Source organism: Wyeomyia smithii, chromosome 1 (genome assembly GCF_029784165.1).
Source record: "Wyeomyia smithii strain HCP4-BCI-WySm-NY-G18 chromosome 1, ASM2978416v1, whole genome shotgun sequence".
Classification (NCBI taxonomy): Eukaryota; Metazoa; Arthropoda; class Insecta; order Diptera; family Culicidae; genus Wyeomyia; species Wyeomyia smithii.
In genome coordinates this window covers 85,113,893-85,134,445 of record NC_073694.1, presented here as the reverse complement: position 1 = coordinate 85,134,445, position 20,553 = coordinate 85,113,893, and the positions used below count along the sequence as shown (strand labels likewise).

The following is a 20,553-nucleotide window of genomic DNA, read 5'->3' as shown; positions in this document are numbered from 1 at the left end:
CAAGCCGCACAACACGACACAATACATGTTATTTCGTTGCCTCTATGAGAGCTTTATCGGTCCGGCTCGACAGAAAGTTCACAAGAAATCATTTTTGTACATCCGTGTAACGAAACTGAAAAAATCTGTAGAAACTAAAAATAAATATGGGGCTTATCGGAAAATCACACTGAGCCAGAATAAATCTGATGTACTTTTCGTACATTAGTATTACGACGTACGAAATAAATATTTTCGTACGTTGTAGAATGGCATAACCGGAAATAATTAAGTCACATATATTTTTCCAGCTATCCCATTCCACAACGTTCGATAAATTTGTTATGTCAGAACGGATTTCGCGCGCTATCTGACGATGAAGCAGTTATGCAATCATTTAATGAGAATTGCAACTACAGCAACCAGCCATTTTCAAGGCTTCTAAATGTATTTGGAAGAATATAATGAATGGTTATTACTAAACTGCAACTGTGGTTTGATGCTGCTGCAATTGCGCAGCAGTGTGATGTTTATTACGATTCGTTGATACTGTGCATCAGTGTCGGTATATGCGAAACAAATCCGATTCCAAACAGAAAAGTTCGGCAAGTTCTGCTCACGGTGCTGAGTCCGTTTTAGAAAATTCATAACACTTCATTAACAAGGATGTAACGTCTTGAAGAAGACGGTTATAGTTTGAAATCACAGCAGAATTTCGACCGCTTCACACCATTAAATTGATTAACCCTAATCGAGTGTATTTCCAAAGCTATCGCAAAAAAATTATTGACACAAGACAGGCTGCCGTAATTCTACGTTAACTTGCGGTCGTATATTATAAACAACCTCTTCCACTTTTTTTAAAAAAAATGAAGTTATAGGCTGGGCTGGAGCTAACCTAATATGAGATTTATCGATTTAATGTCAAACAATTTTTAAATTTAAAATTTTCGCTTGAATCGTTCTGGTCTCCAATTTCAGATAGTTTCGTTGAGTTTGCTTTTTGCTTAGATAGGAAAATTTTACCCAATTCGCTAAATTAAATTATTGTCTTGGTAGTGCAGCTACGAACAAAGGTTTGATTCGAATATGTATGAAATGACAGCGATTAAATAAGAGAGATCCATTCTTTTAGTATATATTATTATTTATAACGTTTTAACGTCTCAGCATTCAAAATGCACTGTTAGATAAAATTGCAGCAAATACAGGAGTAGCAATTCCCTCTACTATTTGTTTTAATGGAATATAAGAATACCGTAGTCAACTCCATGCGGTCGTGTCTTGAATACCACCCTCCTACTATTTTTGGTGTTCGTTTCTAACTTTTCTTTCTAAATCTTATCCTTTACCATCTCTCCTGGAATATTTGTTACCATTCATCTCTCTTCTGGCATGTTTGGGACATGTTCGAATTATGTAGAAATAAACAATGTTCAATTTTTTTTTTGCTTCTCAAGATTTTACCCTTTTTCGCCATAGAAATAATTTCTGGTTACGCCACAGCATCATACAAGAAAAATAAAAGAAGAAAATCGAGTGCGTCTTGAACTGTCCTACAGATCAGACGTTTTCTCGGTTGCTTGTGGACTGGTCTTTGACTGCCTATAGCTTCAAAGTTTGTGTTTTGTCAGTGTGTCTTTTAAAGACTACCTGAAAGTTATTTCCCATCAGTCTTTCTCAAGACTACCTACTTTTGAATTTAACATTTGTTTTAACTTTTTTCGTATCACCTGAAATGGCTGGACGGAAAAAGAAACCTCGCATCGCTGCGGGGAGGAAAAGAGAGGCATCTCTTTCTGACACTTCGAGTGTCTGTAGTGACAATCCTTTTGATATTTTGCCTGAGCAAGAAACTGGTGAAATGGAAGTTACCAATAATGAAACTATACAGAATATAAAGCTTTAAAAAAGTAGAAAGTTCTATTGTGGTAACTATTTCTTCTGAATTTAATATATTCAAAAAGGAACTTTCAACGTTTGTTTCTGACGTTAAAGTTACCTATCAAATTGGCCGTAGAGGTGAATGCCGCTTATTAGCCGACTCAGTAAAGGGTCGTGATCGTCTTGTTCAGTATTTAACTGACAAGATGTACAAATTGTTTACATATGACACCAAGAACGCCAAGCCGTTCAAGGTTGTCTTGAAAGGTCTCACCAACGATCAAACCGTTGATGAGATCAAACTTACTTTAACAGAATTACTTGGCATAGCCCCTACCCAAGTAATTCTAATGAAACAAAAATCACGAGGCGAAAACAGTCAGAGAACTGAAATTTCCCTTGTTAATTATTTAATTCATTTCAACCGCAATGAGGTTAACAACTTAAAATTTTTTGAAAAAGCACATGCTTTGTATAATGTGCGTGTAAAGTGGGAAATTTATAGGAAGTATGGCGGAGGTGAAAAGCATATCACCCAAATGCCGTACTTGCCAACGTTATGGCCATGGTTCCAAATTCTGTAACATGGACCAAAAATGTCTTAATTGTGGAGACTCTTCTCACAAAAAGGACACATGTCCTGTGAAAGAGAGTAAAAATTTTCGCTGTGCGAATTGTAACGGCAACCATATGTCAAATTTTTATCAATGCCCAGTCCGTTTAGCAATTGTTAAGGCAAGGCAAGGTAAACAAAATTCAATTTCTCAATTAAAACCAACTTCAAAAAAAAATTCTCCAAGCGTACCGGTGACGCATAGTTTACCTACTCCTTTGCATACCCGTTTAACTTATGCACAGGTTACAGGTAGTTCGAACATTATACCGCCTAGTGTTGGTAGTTCGAAAATGACCGTTAATATGGGTAAGCAAAACACGCTAGAAAATAATTGTACACCTATTACTCCAGCTAATATTGCTGCCGAAAATATTTTTTCTAATGTCAACTGCCTGGGGCCTATTACGGCAGGTAAACTTTCTTTTTTGCAACAGGCAATGTTCGATCTTATGAACGCCATGTTGCAGGCAAAATCAATGTTTGAAGCCATTCAAATAGGCACAAATTTCACTATTAAAATTGTTTCTAATTTAAAATTTAGCAATGATTTGAAATAAAACAATTAAAATATTAAATTGGAATGCTCGCTCATTGAAGGCCAATGAGAATGAGCTTTTTAATTTTTTAACAGTAAATAATGTGCATATTGCAATTATTACTGAAACATTTTTGAAACCTAACATAAAATTAAAATATGATCCCAATTACGTGGTTCATAGATATGATAGGATTCAGGGTTCCGGCGGTGGAGTTGCAATTGTTATTCATCGCCGAATCAAACATCGTGCTCTTCCCCATCTTGAGACGAAAGTTATTGAAACTTTGGGAATTGAAGTTCAAACTGAACTTGGGATTTTATTTATTGCCGCAGCATATTTACCATTTCAATGCACACGCGAGCTCAAAAATTATTTTAAAGGTGATTTACAAAAACTCACCAGAAATCGTTCGAAATTTTTCATAATCGGCGATTTTAACGCTAAACATCGTTCATGGAATAATTCTCAAAGTAATTCCAATGGCAAAATTTTATTCAATGATTGTTCTTCAGGATACTATTCTATTTTGTCTCCGAATAGTCCTACATGCTTTTCTTCTGTAAGAAACCCTTCAACAATTGATTTGGTGCTTACAGATCAAAGTCATGTATGTAGTGATTTGATCACACATGCTGACTTTGATTCTGACCATCTTCCAATAACTTTTTCTTTATCACATGAATCAGTTTTAAACCCTATGAGCTATGTTTATAATTATAACAAGGCTAATTGGGAAAGATACAAAACTCATATTGAGAGAAACTTCAATAATGAGCTTGATTTGCAAAACGAAGTGAATATTGATTCCGCTTTGGAAGCATTAAAATGTGCAATTGTTGATGCCAGGAATTATTCTGTTCCAAAGGCTCAAGTGAAATTTGATTCATCAATAATTGACGAAAATCTTCAACTTCTAATTCGTTTGAAAAATGTCCGCAGACGTCAATATCAACGTTCTCGTGACCCTGTTTTTAAAACTATTTATAAAGATTTACAGAAAGAGATTAAACATAGATTTACTCTTCTGAGAAATCAAAATTTTGAGACTAAAGTTGAAAAATTGAAACCATATTCAAAACCATATGGAAGCTGTCGAAGATTCTTAAGAAACCTTCAAAGCCTATTCCAGTTTTAAAAGATGGTGAACGTTTTCTTGTATCCAATGAACAAAAGGCTCAAAGACTTGCTCAGCAGTTTGAGAGTGTTCATAACTCAAATTTGAATTTTGTGAGTCCAATTGAAAATGAAGTCACACGTCAATTTGATTTAATTTCTTCCCAAAATTTTTTACCTGCAGAAATAATTGAAACTAACTTGAATGAGATTAAATCAATTATTAAAAATTTCAAAAATATGAAAGCACCTGGTGACGATGGAATCTTTAATATACTAATCAAACATCTCCCTGAGAGCACAATGAAATTTTTAGTGAAAATTTTCAATTGCTGCTTCAAAATTGCATATTTTCCCAAATTATGGAAAAATGCAAAAATTACTCCCATTTTAAAACCGGATAAGAACTCAGCTGAAGTTTCAAGTTATCGACCAATCAGTTTGCTTTCTTCAATAAGTAAACTGTTTGAGAGAATTATTCTTAACAGAATGATGTCACACATCAACGAAAATTCAATTTTTGCAAATGAACAGTTTGGATTTCGCCATGGGCATTCCACAACTCATCAATTGCTCAGAGTTACTAATATGATACGAGCTAACAAATCTGAAGGTTATTCCACTGAAGCTGCTCTTTTAGACATAGAAAAAGCATTCGACAGTGTTTGGCATAAAGGTTTGATTGCGAAATTGCAAACTTTTAATTTTCCAATTTTCCTAATCAAAATTTTAAAAAATTATCTTACTGATCGATCTCTGCAGGTTGCTATCAGAATTCAAAATCTGATAGATTTCCTGTCAGAGCAGGTGTACCTCAAGGTTCAGTCTTGGGTCCAGTCCTGTACAACATATTCACTTCAGATCTTCCTGATTTGCCTCCAGGATGCACAAAATCATTGTTCTGCGATGACACAAGCATTTCCGTAAAAGGAAAAAGTCTTCGTGTCATATGCAGTCGATTGCAGAAAAGTTTAGATATTTTTTCTTCCTACTTGCAAAAGTGGAAAATCTCTCCCAATGCTTCTAAAACTCAAATGATAATTTTTCCGCATAAGCCTAGGGCTTCTTTCCTCAAGCCAAACAATAATCACGTTGTCAAGATGAATGGGGTTATTTTAAGTTGGTCCGACAAGGTTAAGTACTTGGGACTAATTTATGATAAAAAACTTATTTTCAAAGAGCACATTGAGAGTATACAAGCCAAGTGCATCAAATATACGAGATGTTTATATCCTCTCATTAACAGGAATTCTAAACTTTGTTTAAAGAACAAACTTTTGATTTACAAACAAATTTTTAGACCAGCAATGCTTTATGCTGTACCGATCTGGTCAAGTTGCTGTTCAACAAGGAAGAAAACGCTCCAAAGGATTCAGAATAAAATTCTGAAAATGATTTAGAAGCGTCCTCCTTGGGTTGGTACACTCGAATTACATAGACTTACTGGTGTTGAACCATTAGAAGCTATGTCAAATAAAATTATTAACAATTTTCGACAAAAATCGTTGCAATCCTCAATTGCTACGATAAGCTCTCTTTATAGCCAATAAGTTAGCAATTAAGTTAGTTGTAAGTTTACTTCCCCTTTTCTGACAAGTAGGTTTAAATCCCTACGAATGATAAGTTCTAATTGCGAAAGCAAACAAATCCTAACAATTAAAATTACAAATTTCTAACAGTGTTGAGAAGTCACCATTTGTGATTGGACACACATACTCATTATTTACTAATATTTATCATAAATACTTAAGCTACTAACAAATCTCCCCTTAAAAAAAAAAAAAAAGAAGAAAATATTTTTTTCATGTTCGTTAATCGCACATTCGAATATTTTTTCTGTGATTCGATTATCCGGAATGATTTTTTTTTACATTCCGGATAATCGAGTTTGATAATCGAGTGTATTATACAAAAAAAAAAAACAATTTTCATTTGATTTATAATTAATGTTTCAGAAAAAAATAAAAGTACATATTCAGTGGTTGAGAAACAACGTGTCACTCTAAATTTGACTAACACAACACTTTAGGAAGTCAAGTAAAATTTCACAACAAAACTCGTTTTGCATTGTTTTAATTCAATCAAACTGTTTCTAACATGCATAATAGACTTTATGGTTTATTTTCATTAAAATAACGCTTGCTCGAAAAAATTGACAATTTTCGTTCCGTTCGTTTAGTGCGCCGAACATTCAAATTATTATTGTGGTTTGAATTTTGTTTTTTTTTGTTCTTTTCGCTCCCACATTTGGCGCCCTTCAATGATTGACGAGCAGGCGACCGCCTGTTTCGCCTTCACCTTAATCCGCCCTGCTTGGTGCTCCACTGCATTGAACTTTTTACCAGTTTCTAAATACCGATAAAAGAGTATCGCACTTTTAACGATCTTTTAACGATAAATTACTCAATACTTTTGTACCGAGTATCGATATAAGTCTCACCATTGCTCAAACAATAACCTGAGTGTGAAACTGTTAGATATAATTAAAAATGAAACGTGCCGTGTTTCTGTGGATCTCTTGCTAAAAACCGGAAACTCCTACGAACTCGGAAGTAAATTTGGTTGCCACTGACTTAGTGGCACAGATGATGAAGAGAAGACCAACAAATAGGAACGAACTAGATGTCTATCTAGGAGAGGAAGCAATCGTTTTACCACATGATAAGTCTGTGGAAAGTGAGTTACAATATACATAATTTTTGTTTCATTTATGGTATTATCGATTTACTTTTCATCATCTGAACCTGTCGTTAATGGCGAGAGACGTCCTGTGTGTTTCTGCGCCGAGTGTTCCACTTGAAAACAAATTTCCTTCGGAACAGGACGTCGTCACATCATGCAGAAACAGACCAAAGGCCTAAACACAATGGATACGGTGCGGCTGCGTTTGCGGCAATTTGACAGTTAGCCCATACATTTTCTGTCAAATTAACATCAACGCAACGCAAACGTATCCATTGGGTTTGGGCGTTGAATAGGAAAAAAATCCGGCAGCTGCTTTTACTAATATATTGACTCAAATAAATGTTCCAAAACTATGAAAATTGTAGAACCAGCCTTTTTTGTTATTACACTCCCAATTTTTCAATCAGAAAAAAATATAATAAAAAAATAAAAAACAAATTGCAAAATTTAGTTTGTATTGTTCTGATTTAGTCAAACACTTTCCAACACGCATAAAAGTCTTTATGATAATTTATTCACTAAAATAACGCTCTCGAAAAATCTGGCAACTTTTGTTCCCGGACTTTGGACCGGAACCGGAACGAAGCCAATCGGACCGGAACAAGCTAGTTCCGATTTTTTACCGGACCGGAACGCGGACCCAACGTTTTCGTTCCGATGTCGAACACTAATTAACTCTTACGTTGTTTGTAATATATTGTTATCCGATGCGGCTCGTTAGGCCTTCCTTGACCCCCTGTCTCACCGGAGGACCATCGTGTCAGCTCTGTTTAGAGTCCTACGCTGACAGTAGGACGTTGATCAGCCGCTCCTAACATGAAGATCAGACACTGTTTTGAGTCGCACCATCTTGGTGAACGGGCGCTCTGGTTGGGATTAATTCATGATGTACATGGTAGGTGAAATGGTGTTGAAGCCACAACTGACCGACTTCAAACCAACACTTCAAATTTTCAAAGGCACAAAACACGGTAATAGTTAATGCTTCACCTGTAAAAATGCTACTCTATGCTTGCTGTGGTGAAGCGAACAAAAAAGAGCGATATCACAGGGAACGCAATAACAATTCCCGAATCATGTGCTTTTGAAAGTTCGAAGTGGTAAAAAGTGGTATCTATGACAAACCGGATCACTTCACGACGCTATTCGCGCTTATTACGTCATAGGCATAAAACTTCCTACAAAATTCGTTAAAATATTTTTAAAAAAATCAAAATACAATACAAACTAAAGATTTCAAAGTATCCGGCGAAGATTGAAAAAACACCGAGCGAAAAATATCACTCAAAAATACCGAAGGGAACGATAGCGCGGATCCCTACCGTACGTTCGATCAGGAACGTGTATGTAAATTTATTGTTCCTAATCTGAGCTGCCGGTACCCGGATAACTGTCCCATAATGAAAAACAACATGTTGAGAAAACGGCGATTCAACACTATCCGCGAATTTTCGGATTTCCAGCAATTACATCCAGAACCAATGACCATAACAGTTTCATGGCACCACAAGTATATCGCTGAGAACAAAAAACCTTGGATGGAATTGGTTTTACGTTATATAATTGAAAAAAAAAGACAAAATGGGACAAAATATGCGGGTACATTTCAAAAGTACTCGCATATTTTGTCCCATCACATATAAATTCAACCAGCAACCGGCAGTATCATTGGCAACTCAAAAGTGACCAAAATCAGTATGGGACAGTTATGCGGGTACCGGCAGTGAGCAGTTCCACAAAAAATGTCCCAGTTTTTATAATTTTTTTTAAATTGTCATTTTTGATTTGGCTGAAACTTTGCATAGAAGTTTCTATAGGCAAAAAATGCCATTTTATGCTGTTGGTTTTATTTTTGGAACACGACTTAGTTTTGAGAAGCTATTGAAAAATAATATTTTTAGAAGGTATTCATGATTACAAATATTTTTAGAGTCAAAACGATATGTTTGATCTGTGTGACGTCCTCGGTAAAGTTGTAGATAATATTTTTTTCTTTCCGAAAAAATATACACTTTAAAAAAAATATTTATTTTTTGAAAAAAAAATTAAAGGAAAAGTTATATACTACAAGGTATACAGCCCTAGGGGTTGTATGAAATGGTGACGTAGGACTAAATGTATATATTATACGCTGCGATAAATAGGCAACACTACCGTCTATATTTGATGGTCGTTATTGTAAAACTAACGATGCATGAATACATGAAACTTTTACATTAGTAGTAGTTGCGAAAATTCTCATAACTCTTATCTTCAAACATTCATAGTTCTGAAAAGAACCGATTCCATATTTTTCAACTCGAAATGTGTGCTACAGAACGCTGATGATCGCACCACCACCGGTAGCATTGAATATTTTGTTGGCCGCGCATAAAATTTGCTCTCCGCTGATCTCCTCAAAATATCATGCAGCGTACGATCGTGCCTGTTGCTGCCGTATGCAAAATAAAACCAAACCGATTCCAAAATCACGTGTGCTACAGAACGCTGATGATCGCACCAACAGGAGCTTGAATATTTTGCTTGGCCGCGCATAATAAAATTTGCTCTCAGCTGTGCCAGCAAAATATCCTGCAGCGTACGATGGTAACTGTTGCTGCCGTATGCAAAATATAGGTAAGGCGTCGTACACAAATTACGTAACGCATGAAGGGTGGGGGGGTAAGTCTGCGTTACTTATTGTTACATAGGGGGGAGGGGGGTAGTTGAGATCGTTACGTAACTGTGATGTTTGCTCAAAATTGAAAATTTGGAAGGGGGACAGGTTGTCCAGCGTCACGTAATTTTAGGGGGGAGGGAGTTATATCGAACGTTACTTATCGCTACATAGGGGGGGAGGGGGTCTGAAATCTAGGTTTTTAGCGTTACGTAATTTGTGTACGACGCCTAACATGCTCCGCAGTGCCTGGAAGTTGACTCGTATGCAGCTCTCGTTTCTCAATGTCGCGTGCCTCTAACAGCTATACTCCACTCGCTATTGTGTGACAAACTAGACTGAAGCTGAATTTTCTACACGCAGTCTTTTGTATCGAGTTCAGCGTGGAATTTTGCCATTAGGGCGTGGCCAAGCAGCTTAGAGAAAGACAAACAAAACAAAACACCTTCGATACAACTGAGTGATTTTCATAAGCATCGAATAAAAGTTTTTGCTTTCCCGATGCGAAAATCACTCTGGTTCATAGATTAACCAATTTTCGTTACTAATATTTGACTGATAACGGTGTTCGAGTGGGCACAAACGAACAACTAAACCGGAAAATCACTCAATTTACAAGTGAAAATTCTTGAAATGAGGGTTATATCTTGCTATGATAAACTACAGTCGAATCCCTCTATAACGACACTTTTTATAGTGACAAATCTCGCTATAGCGACATTCTCAACAGTCCCTTCTGTTTTATACTAAAATTCTTCGTTTTATAGCGACATTTCGCTATCACGACCTTACTCTATAACGGCATACCAAAACTAATACTTGTCATTCTTTATTGTGACAATAGTACAGTCGAATCTCTCTATAACGACATTGCTGAATCTATAACGACATTCTCAACGGTACCTTCTGTTCTACATATGCAAACATTCTTCGTATTATTGCGACATTTCGCTATAGCGACAGTCCCTTGCGATGTCGCTATAAAGGGATTCGACTGTATTCATAGGCAACACTACCGTTTATCTTTGGTGCGCCCTGGTCGTTATTGTAAAAATGATTATTGAGAAATAGATGAACATTTTACACTAGCAGTAGTTGTAAAAAATTCTCATAACTCTTATCTTCAAGCATTTATAGTTCTGAAAAGAACCGATTCCATAATCTTCAGCTCGAAATGTGTGCTACAGAACGCTGATGATCGCACCACCACCGCACAGTGGTCGGAAAAGGCAATTAGACGAACTTAATTCATTTGTGCTTAAACGGTTGATGTTAGCCAAAGACAATGTTCAAACGAATTGTTTACAAAAAGTTCGTAAGTTCGTCAAATTGCCGTTTCCGACCACTGTGCACCGGTAGCATTGAATATTTTGCTTGGCCGCGCATAATAAAATTTGCTTGCCGCTGTACCCTCAAAATATCCTGCAGCATTCTTTTGTATTGAGTTCAGCGTAGATTTTTGGCATGAGGGCGTGGCTACGCAGTTTCGAGAAAGACAAACGGAACAAAACACTTTGTTGAGTTAAAATATGTAGGCAGTGGAGTTTATTCCGTCCACGTTATTGTTATCCGTGCTCGGGAAGCAAGCCAATAGCGAGGGAAATGTATGGGAAAGCTTGACTTTGGTACTTTTCACTTCTTTTCACCATTAAGCAGTAAAGCAACAATGTTGAATATTATATCAAACAATTGTTACACATTTTATCTATCCACCGACATATAAATGACTAAAATGCATTAAGTCGTTCGCTTGCTGTAATCGTTTCAAATCTGACGCTACATTTTCATTTTCAATTTCACAAAATGTAATCTAGTATAGAAAACAATGACGTAGTCCTACGTCAAAATTAATTATCTAAAACAGTTCATTTTTTAAAAATCTTATTTTTTTATATGCTACGAAAGAGTACCTAAACAATGCAACCGGTCCGATCATAGAGAAATCAAGAAAAAAAAATATTTTTGAAAGAAAAAAATTTTCACAAGGTACATTTTTCATAAAAGGATAAAGTTTTTATCTACAACTTTGCCAAAGAGACTATGCCAATCAAACAAATCGTTTTGACTGTAAAAATATATTCAATTCCTCATACATTGGAAAATCATAACTTTTTTTTCTCCATGATCGGACTGGTTGCATTGTTTAAGTAATCTTTTGTAGTTTCTATAAAAAAAAATAGATTTTAAAAAATGATAATTCATTTCTAATTTTTCTTTTAACTTTTTTTCCAAAAATAAATATTTTTTTTAAGTGTATATTTCTTCGGAAAGACAAAATTATTATCTACAACTTTGCCGAAGACGTCTACCCGATCGAACAAACCGTTTTGGCGCTGAAAATATTTATAATCATCAATACCTTCCCAAAATAGCATTTTTCAATAGCTTCTCAAAAATGAGTCATGTTCCAAAAAATTAAACCAAAAGCACAAAATGGCATCTTTTGCCTATAGAAACGTCTATGCAAAGTTTTAACCAAATCAAAAATGGTCGATTTAATTGGTTGCCCGTTTCTTTTGTGGAATTGCTCATTTATTTTATTTTACATTTTAGTTAATCTAATAAATCTAATGACCCGTTCACACTGCAGCGGATATCATGTGATATCGCCTATACGATGCACACATAAATCGTACCAGTTTAATTATAGTGAAGGTTTTTCAAATGCATCCACAACGGAAATCTGGTTAACAAATTGTCAAATTATAAAGAGAACGGCGAGCTACGCACTTCCTGCCGAAAATCATTGATCATACAGACAAGAGGAGCTGCGAATATGCATGATAAACTCAAAAATATATGTTATTCCAGTCTAAACAAGCCAAAAACTAGCGACAAACAACTGAGCAACGCACCAAAAAACAGTACCCTAGCACCCCCAATGACGCCAAATGTCATCACATTATTTCAATCAATTAGCACTCCGCTACATTTTGTTAATATACAACTTCATTACAACTTCGTTCCCATGTCCAATGATTAACACACAAACAATCACTTATTTTCAAAATGAAACTTCAAATTTTATTCTGATACGCTGTTTTTTTTTGGAAATTTCATTTTAACTCTTACTAATGGCACCGGCGGAGAAACGGTGTTGGTAAATAATATTGGCCCTGACGACTCTGTTGATATTGGTTTGGGTTTTACTTGCGAAAGTGAAGGAAGGAAATATTTTTGCTTTTGTTTTCACACATAAATTGCCAATTGCATATGAAAATTCGCGTAGGTGCGAACAGCCCTAAAAATCTCTTTTAGTTGTGTCAGGGCCAATGAAACATTGGAAAGAATAACAGAGGACCAAGACGGTAGGAGGAACTTCGTCAGCATAGCGAATGAGGGAGTCATACCGCCCCACGATAAGTAAAGTGAAGTGAGAACGCAATCTACAAAGTGCTCGCCATCATCTTTCGCCGTCTCTCGCCGCTAACACGAAGGTTTGTGGGAAGTTATCAAGCTGGTATTTTGAATGAGCGATCGGCAACGGACCAAATCTTGACACTGCGACAGATCCTCCAAAAGTGTCGCGAATACCAAGTCCCCACGCACCACCTATTCATCGATTTTATGGCTTTCTCGCGAAACTAACAAGACTGATTAAGGCCACAATGGAAGGTGTACAATGCGGTGTGGAGATTTCGGGTGCGGTATCAAACCCATATGAAACACGCATGGGACTTCGACAAGGTGTCGGTCTTTCCTGCCTCCTGTTCAACATTGCGCTTGAAGGTGTTATTAAACGTGCGGCCTTTAGCATACGGGCACGATCTTCAATGAATCCAGCCTACTCATCTGCTTCGCTGACAACATGGACCTTGCGAGAAGGACGTTCCAGCCGGTTGCTGAACAGTACACCAAGCTAAAACGTGAAGCAGAAAAAGTTGGATGGAAGGCAGTCTTGTCCACTTACTCATCTTTGTGCATTTATCAACACATAAATTGCATCACATCAGTTTTTTAGTAGGCATTATGATGAGCAAGAAAAAAAGCACAACCTTATTGAGCGATGCCTTTGCGCGTAGGGAGTGTGGAATATAACTACACACATGAGTAGGCGAGCTAAAGCTGCGTGCTGTTGAGTAAATTTACTGTTTCTGAGCTAAATTTACCATAGACCTGCACCGTGGTAGTAAAAAAACGCAGTGAGCATAACACAGTGAGTATAGCGCAGAGCCCTACGTTAACGCTACAGAAGAGGTTAATAAGGAAACAGTCAGAAAAGTTTTCCCAGCTAGAATTTCATCATAGTGCCCTTATCATTGAGCAATAAACGTGCGCTATCTATATTTTATCAGTTGCGATCGAGAAAGTCTCTCTGCGGGAGCTTTATGCGCTTACTCTTTACAATACAAGCTTTCTGATGTTGCGTATTTTAAGACCGATTAAGACCGGTAGTTCCCTACGGATACGAAACATAAACAATGCTCGAGGAGGACTTGCCGTTTTCGAACGACGTGTGTTTTAAGCCATCCTCAGCGGAGTATGTGAGGATGGCATATGGAAGCGAAGAATGAACCACGGACTGACGCAACTCTACGGCGAACCCAATATCCAGAAAGTCGCTAAAGCTGGAAGGGTACACAAAATAAATCTCTATGTAGAATTCATACTACAGATTTTTTCGGTACAATCTAGACACTCTCAATAGTGCATTTTTTTCATTTAGTAAATCAGAATTACAGATATGCACACATAATTTAGTAGATTTTACCAAAAAATTGTTTTTAGCATTATACATGACTAAGAAAACCCCGCAATAGTCTACATGTTAGAATATTAAACATTTCGGGCAAAAAGCTTACCATATTATGTTCCAAATAACCAATATAAAAAAACAAGAACTGAGAAGTTATTGCGGGTAAAAATTATAAAAAGTGTTGATAGCAATACTTACTCTGGCATGGGATTAATGTAGGTGAAAATAATTTGTGGTCTTGGAGGGGCCCACTCTCTTGTTCCACGAATAATCGTATTCATACTGCTTGGTTCATCTGGATTAACTATTTGGACATCTGTGGGCATTGGCAGAATTTGTTGTGGCGCATCCTGCTCGGAAACCAGCCATAGCAAATCACATGCGGATGGCAATTGCTTATCGTTGAACTTGGAAAGCAAACTAAGTGCTACTCCTTCTGCCGAGTATGATTTCACATCGTTCACACATTCATTTGCTTCAATTGCTTCCAAGTCTTCGTCGTCGTAAGAGGGCGAACGACAACCAGTTTTCGCTGTTTTATAACGATATCTGAAGGATGATTCACATGACCCACTGCTATTACTATCGGATAATGCAGATGCCATCGTTGACGTACTATCTTCAGAAGCACTTGACGGACTTACATTGGATACAGCTTCATTTGAAATTTTGAGGTTGCTTGTATCGAACTGTGAACAACCAGGGTAGGATGAACAAATGTCGGATATCGACGAGCGCTGACAATGCTCATTTTTATAGCTTCCAGTAATGTCGCTATCGTTCCATTTAAGCTGCTCGAACGTCGCAATTAATGCTTCCGATAGACTAAAATGAGCGTTTTCTCTGTCCAGTTCAGTATTAGTGCGTGAGAAGTACACAGTTTTCAAAAATGAGGTTAAGCTTTGACCAGGAATAGGACGAGATGGTAGTTCTTTCAGCACACTATTGACAGTATTGTTATCACCAAAATTGTTAATTTTTTCCCCGCATTGCGGAATAAACTCATTTAGCAATATTCTGGGGCTACCGAAAGAAGCTAAATTAAATAAATCAGAACGTGTGTAATTGGCATCACTTTGTTTATCATTTTTTTGCCTATGCCAACAACCCTGCGATTCAGGACTACAGCTGGTCGATTCAGTGTAAATTTTAATATCCTCGCAATTCAATATACTTGGAGCTTGTTTCGGAGCACTGTATAATAGGAAATAATACTTCAATAAATTAGTATTGGTTTCTGGACGAGGTTGTCCATAGTTCAATAGTTACCTGTTAACGGAGTATTCAAATTTTGGAACACTTGGCGCATATTGTATATCCGAAAATAATTCATCAGTCTGCGAGCTTGTTGCTGTAACCGGGTCAGATTGACAATAATACCAGAATGGGATATTTGGTAAACTCTGTGAAATTTTTTTTCTATACGAACTCATTTGAATCCCGGTTCGTTTCGCGTAGTAAAACGTCTGCCTTCGTTTTATTTCCCCTTTTTCGTTTAGCGTTGTCATTGTTACCATATTAGGGTGAGATTCTGAACGTTTCATTGTAGTAAAGAAAGTTCGTTGACTTTGAGCGTATAAACAAGGATCGATTTGAGAAAGTAGTATAGGTTGATCCCGTTCTAGTGCATTGAAACAAACCATCATTGCATCTGCATATCTTTCGTTACGCAGAAATGCATCTTTTTCGTAACACAAACTCATATGCTCCTTATCAGTAATGAGCCAGTTCAAGTTTTCTGATAAACATCGCTGCTGTACGCATTGAAATATCCATAACAGTCCTTTATCTTCGATATTTGATAAGCCCTCAACTTCGCGGCTCACATTTAGAGATATAGCTGGATTCGAAAATTTTAGACTCTTAATTACTTTCCATACATCGGGAACATTCTGTTATAGAATACCTAATTAATAGTAATATTGAAAACATGTTTAGTTACATACCTGATTGCTAAATACTTTTATTTTATGCACAAAAATTTGCTTAATGGTCCGATGTAACCACATCAGTTTGTGCGATGGCCAGACAAAATCACTTTCTTTTGCGGAAATTTCTGCCCTTTCAAAACAATCTTTTTCCTTAAATCGTGTATGGCTTCGTAATTTTTTGATAGCTGATATTAATTCAAGTAATAATTCCTCACATTCCGATGAGCAGCTCGAAATAGATGATTGAGACGGACAATTCATACTTACTATTTTCCTAAAACGAAAACAAATAATAGTGAACCTTTTGAGTCATTGAAATTATAACTCGTTTACAACAGAGTCTATGTGTATATGGAGTCGCGCAAAGAGAAAATCTATCGTTTCGTTCCGTTTTTGTGCCGTTTGTTGCCAAGAACTATACAGTTCTGGTTTTCACCATAGGCCGTATGAATAAAAGAAGTTACTCTGCTTCTCCCGTAAGATTTGCACGGGATGAGTAAAGCAAACGCTTTTATTCATACGGCTTCGCTTAAGCGAATATCGTTTCTCGAAATTCTTCACAAGGTACACAGTTTTGAAAGATCACACCGGTGATGCTTTGTTAAATATAACTGAACCAGTGTACAGGTTTTATATTGGATTTAAAATGTGTAGTCAAAACTTCGGAAAAACCCATATACTTTATCACGCTCAATTACAACACTTTTCATCCACTGCAAACATTATCACCTTGTTTATTTACATTGCTCGATTGGTACCCTTGTTTGACACTGGGGTGACATTGCGCATTTCGTTTCGAGCAACTCGAACAAAACTAAATGATCGCTGGAGGGCGTAATGTTTCATTTTTCGTATTTTTTTCGACTTTGCGGGTTGGATGAGCCGCAGGACAAATGACAATGACAGCTCATTTTAAGCTTAAAGCATAACTGGCAGTATGTGACCTACTCGAAAATAGCGAAAATCGTTCGAATCGAGCTGCGCAATGCCACCCCTGATTTGGTTCTATTGGTTTCATCTTTGCGCGACTCTATATTATAAACATAGACTCTGGTTTACAAAGCATGGGCGATACTTGTATCGATACCAACCATCATTATTGATTAGATATACTCAGAAGAAGAGATAAGCGGTGAGGGCATTGTGAATAGCAATACTCAGAGGAAGAGATATGCGAAGAGAATGTTGTGCACAAGGTAAACCTAAAGCCTGTAGTACACTCTTTGTCTAATGGTCAAATACAGTCGTCGTTCGCTAACTGCAACATGTTTACATTGCAGTTATCGAATGCCGTTCGATAACTGCAACACCTGACACATGCCAAAATTTAGAGGGGGGTCCGTCACTACCATTTTTGTTTTCAATGATGTCGAAATGTGTTTTTTTTTAATAAAATAGTGGCAGAAATAGTAGAAAACTTAAATAGGCAAGCTTTTCGATTAAACAATTTGATATTCATATTTCCGCATCATAATTTATTGCGTTTAAGTAACTACTTTACATAATCAATATGTAGGCGAAAATAAAGTTCATCTCTACAATAGACCAGTTTACGAGACTATCTCAATTCATAAATGAAATTTTGACAGGAAGTTCGGAATCGCTGACATAACGCACGTAAAAGCAACATCAATATGTCAGTTCGTAAAATGGTCTATTTAACGCTAAAAAAGGTTACAAAATATTGTTTGTGATCTACTATGCACTGCCTCACTGAGCAGTGAAAATTAGCCAAACAATGCACAAGGGATATTAATTGATGTAAACTCTCTCTCTCCATCCCCACAACGAAATGTAAACTTAAAAACTATTTTCGATGTACAATCTATTGTATATTTTTCATTTTTCAACACATTGTGAAGTGTTCTAATAATTTTCTTATGTATAGTTGTGGAAAATATCGACAAGGAGTATTATCTCAATTGTGGTTAGGACATTTTGCATTGTTAGGCTGGAAAATTGTCTGAGCAGAGGCAAATATAAACAAACAAAGCTGCTGCTGTTAATAGTTATTCTACATTCAGTGGGATTGAACGTAATTGCTGCAAATTTTGTAAGGTAAGTGCAAAAACGTCCTTTCCTAACATTTCTTCATGTTGATCAACTCACACCGAATAGCTCACAGATGGGCCATGGATCAACGAAGCCAAAACAAGGCAAAACGGAAGCTTCCCAGTCTTATGCTGGAGAAAAAGCTACAGATCGCGGAGAAGGCGGAAACTGGAGAGTGCTCGTTCGAGTCGATCGCGAGAGCTCATGGAGTTTCAACATCGTCTGTAAGCAGATACGTAAAGAAGAAAAATGCCATTCAATCCATGGTTGAACAATATAGAAAACATGGCATTGTGGACAGAAAAACATTAAAAGAACCGTCATCCCGAGTAACAGGCGAAAAAGCCTCCGCGGATCTAGCTGCATATGAGAAATGCAAAGTAGCTTTAATGGCCAGGATTTTGGAAATGGGTCTCCAAAAGTGTCAAGTATGCAATGCGGATGAATCCGCTTTATTTACAAAAATGATGGTGTCTCGCAGCATCATTCTATGGGACGAAAAGTTGGCATTTGGGAGAAAGTTAAATAAAACCCGATTCACGTTCATGCCGTGTTCGAATATAGATGGTTCTATGAAGATGAAATTAATGTTCATTGGAACCGCTGCAAAGCCAAGAGATTTTCCCGATAAATTCGCAGCTACTTTGCCAGGTTCGTACCACTCTTCCAAGAAAGCATGCACATTATGACTCATGAACTATTCAAAAATTGGTTTCATGATGAGTTCGTTCCTGCTGCTTGTGAGTTTTCTGCACAGCGTAACATAGAACCTAAAGCGCTATTAGTCCTCGATAACTGTACAGCCCACCACCAAGGTAATACCAATCTCATCAGTGACGATGGTAGAATTCAGGTCTTCTATTACAAACGCAAACTGATGATCTGGTGATCGAAAACGAAGATGTGCCCTTGGAAGAAAGACTCAAGTGTGTTTCTTTACGGAAAAGCATTGAATGGCTAGCGGAATCATGGGACGAAATAAGCAGTTCCACTATCGAACAGTCATGGAAGAAGCTAATCGATGAATTTCCAGGATGTAATTGGAATCCCTGCGCAATGGACATCGAGGAAGATAACTGCTGGAGTGATATACCTAGACTTATCCATTCGCTCGATATGCTTGCTGGTACACAAACTTCGGAAGAGCAAATGCGTGACTCGATGCAGGATAATGTTCGAGATTGCACTGGAAATTCAGTTTGGACGACCAGTGAAGCTTTTACTTTGAATCAAAATGATGCTTTAAACCAAATCGAAGAAGAATGGCTCGACACTGGAAATACGCCTCCAGCTGTAGTGGACTCGCTGCTATTGCTACTAATGCTTGCGAGGATATTCCAGATTTCCCCACAGTGTTAAAATCACTTGACATAGTGCTCAAGTACGTGGAAAATAATCCGGCCGATGTTTCTAAACTTAAAAACCTGCGTTCGAAGCTGGTGGGGGCTGAATGGAACAGACGTAATATGTAATTCTAATTTTTGCTATGTAATTCAGTAATTTAAAACTGTTCTTTGTTCTGATTATTAGTAATATTATACGAATAAATCCGATACGCTACTGTATATTTCTACGTGCGTAGAATACATAAACTTACATATCACGAAATATTTATCCAAGTATTCGCATAAAGCAGAAATCAACTTAAAACCGAAATGAAAGAATTATTGGATGATATCTAGAAATTATTATCTAAAAAGCCTCTCTTTGGACCGATTTTTCTCATTAGGACCGATTCTCTTATAACAACTAAGGAAAGTGAACCACATAACATGGTGATTTTGCTTCATTGAATAATAGTGGAGATCTATAATCTTCCATCGAGAATAAAAAAACAAAAAAAAAAAAAAACCAAATCGAAAAAAAATCGAGAGAAATGAAAAAGTCCTTTTGAAATGTTTCTAGAGATTGAACAATTTTAATTTTCGAATGCATTGAGAATCCCCCCGCGAGATCTGTCATCTCAATGACAAATATGACTTTGACATCAGATTTGACGGATTGCGGTCCGATAACTGCAAAGTTGTTGCAGTTATCGGTCTTGCAGTTAAGAAGCGTTGCAGTTAAAAGTCTTACAGTTATCGAACGGCGACTGTATTTGACCTTCTGACATAATGGTCAAATTTATTGGACATCATGGTTGTTGTATGCCCGTGTTTGCTCCATGTTAAAATTGGAGAGTGACAAATAATTATCTTTGACCAAATTTTTATCTGTCAAAAAGTGACAAATATTTGACGCTCGGTCAAAGAGTGTACTACAGGCTTAAGACAACCCCGCATAATCAATAACCATAAAAGGATGACAATCCATATGATTAAACTATAGCCCATACAGTCGGGACTATATCCTGAACTAGTTGTTAGGCACGTTTTATGATTAATGATTATGCGGGAGACGCG

General features: G+C 36.9%; 1 protein-coding gene across 2 annotated transcripts in view; it reads right to left on the bottom strand.

Moving 5' to 3' along the window:
• The window catches only part of LOC129725682 (run domain Beclin-1-interacting and cysteine-rich domain-containing protein), a 92,290-nt gene extending 75,387 nt beyond the window's left edge, over positions 1-16,903 (bottom strand). Inside the window, exons 1-4 of one of the 2 annotated variants that reach the window (XM_055681756.1) lie at positions 16,842-16,903; positions 16,115-16,373; positions 15,438-16,060; positions 14,367-15,362 (exon numbers count right to left, since the gene is read on the bottom strand). In XM_055681756.1, the coding sequence (XP_055537731.1) occupies positions 14,367-15,362; positions 15,438-16,060; positions 16,115-16,373; positions 16,842-16,888 (1,925 nt within the window). In that variant the 5' untranslated portion in view covers positions 16,889-16,903. Of the gene's footprint in view, positions 1-14,366; positions 15,363-15,437; positions 16,061-16,114; positions 16,374-16,432; positions 16,705-16,841 lie in introns of those variants that run through there. The other variant, XM_055681766.1, reaches the window with a different exon arrangement.
• Between the last annotated feature and the right edge of the window lie 3,650 nt (positions 16,904-20,553).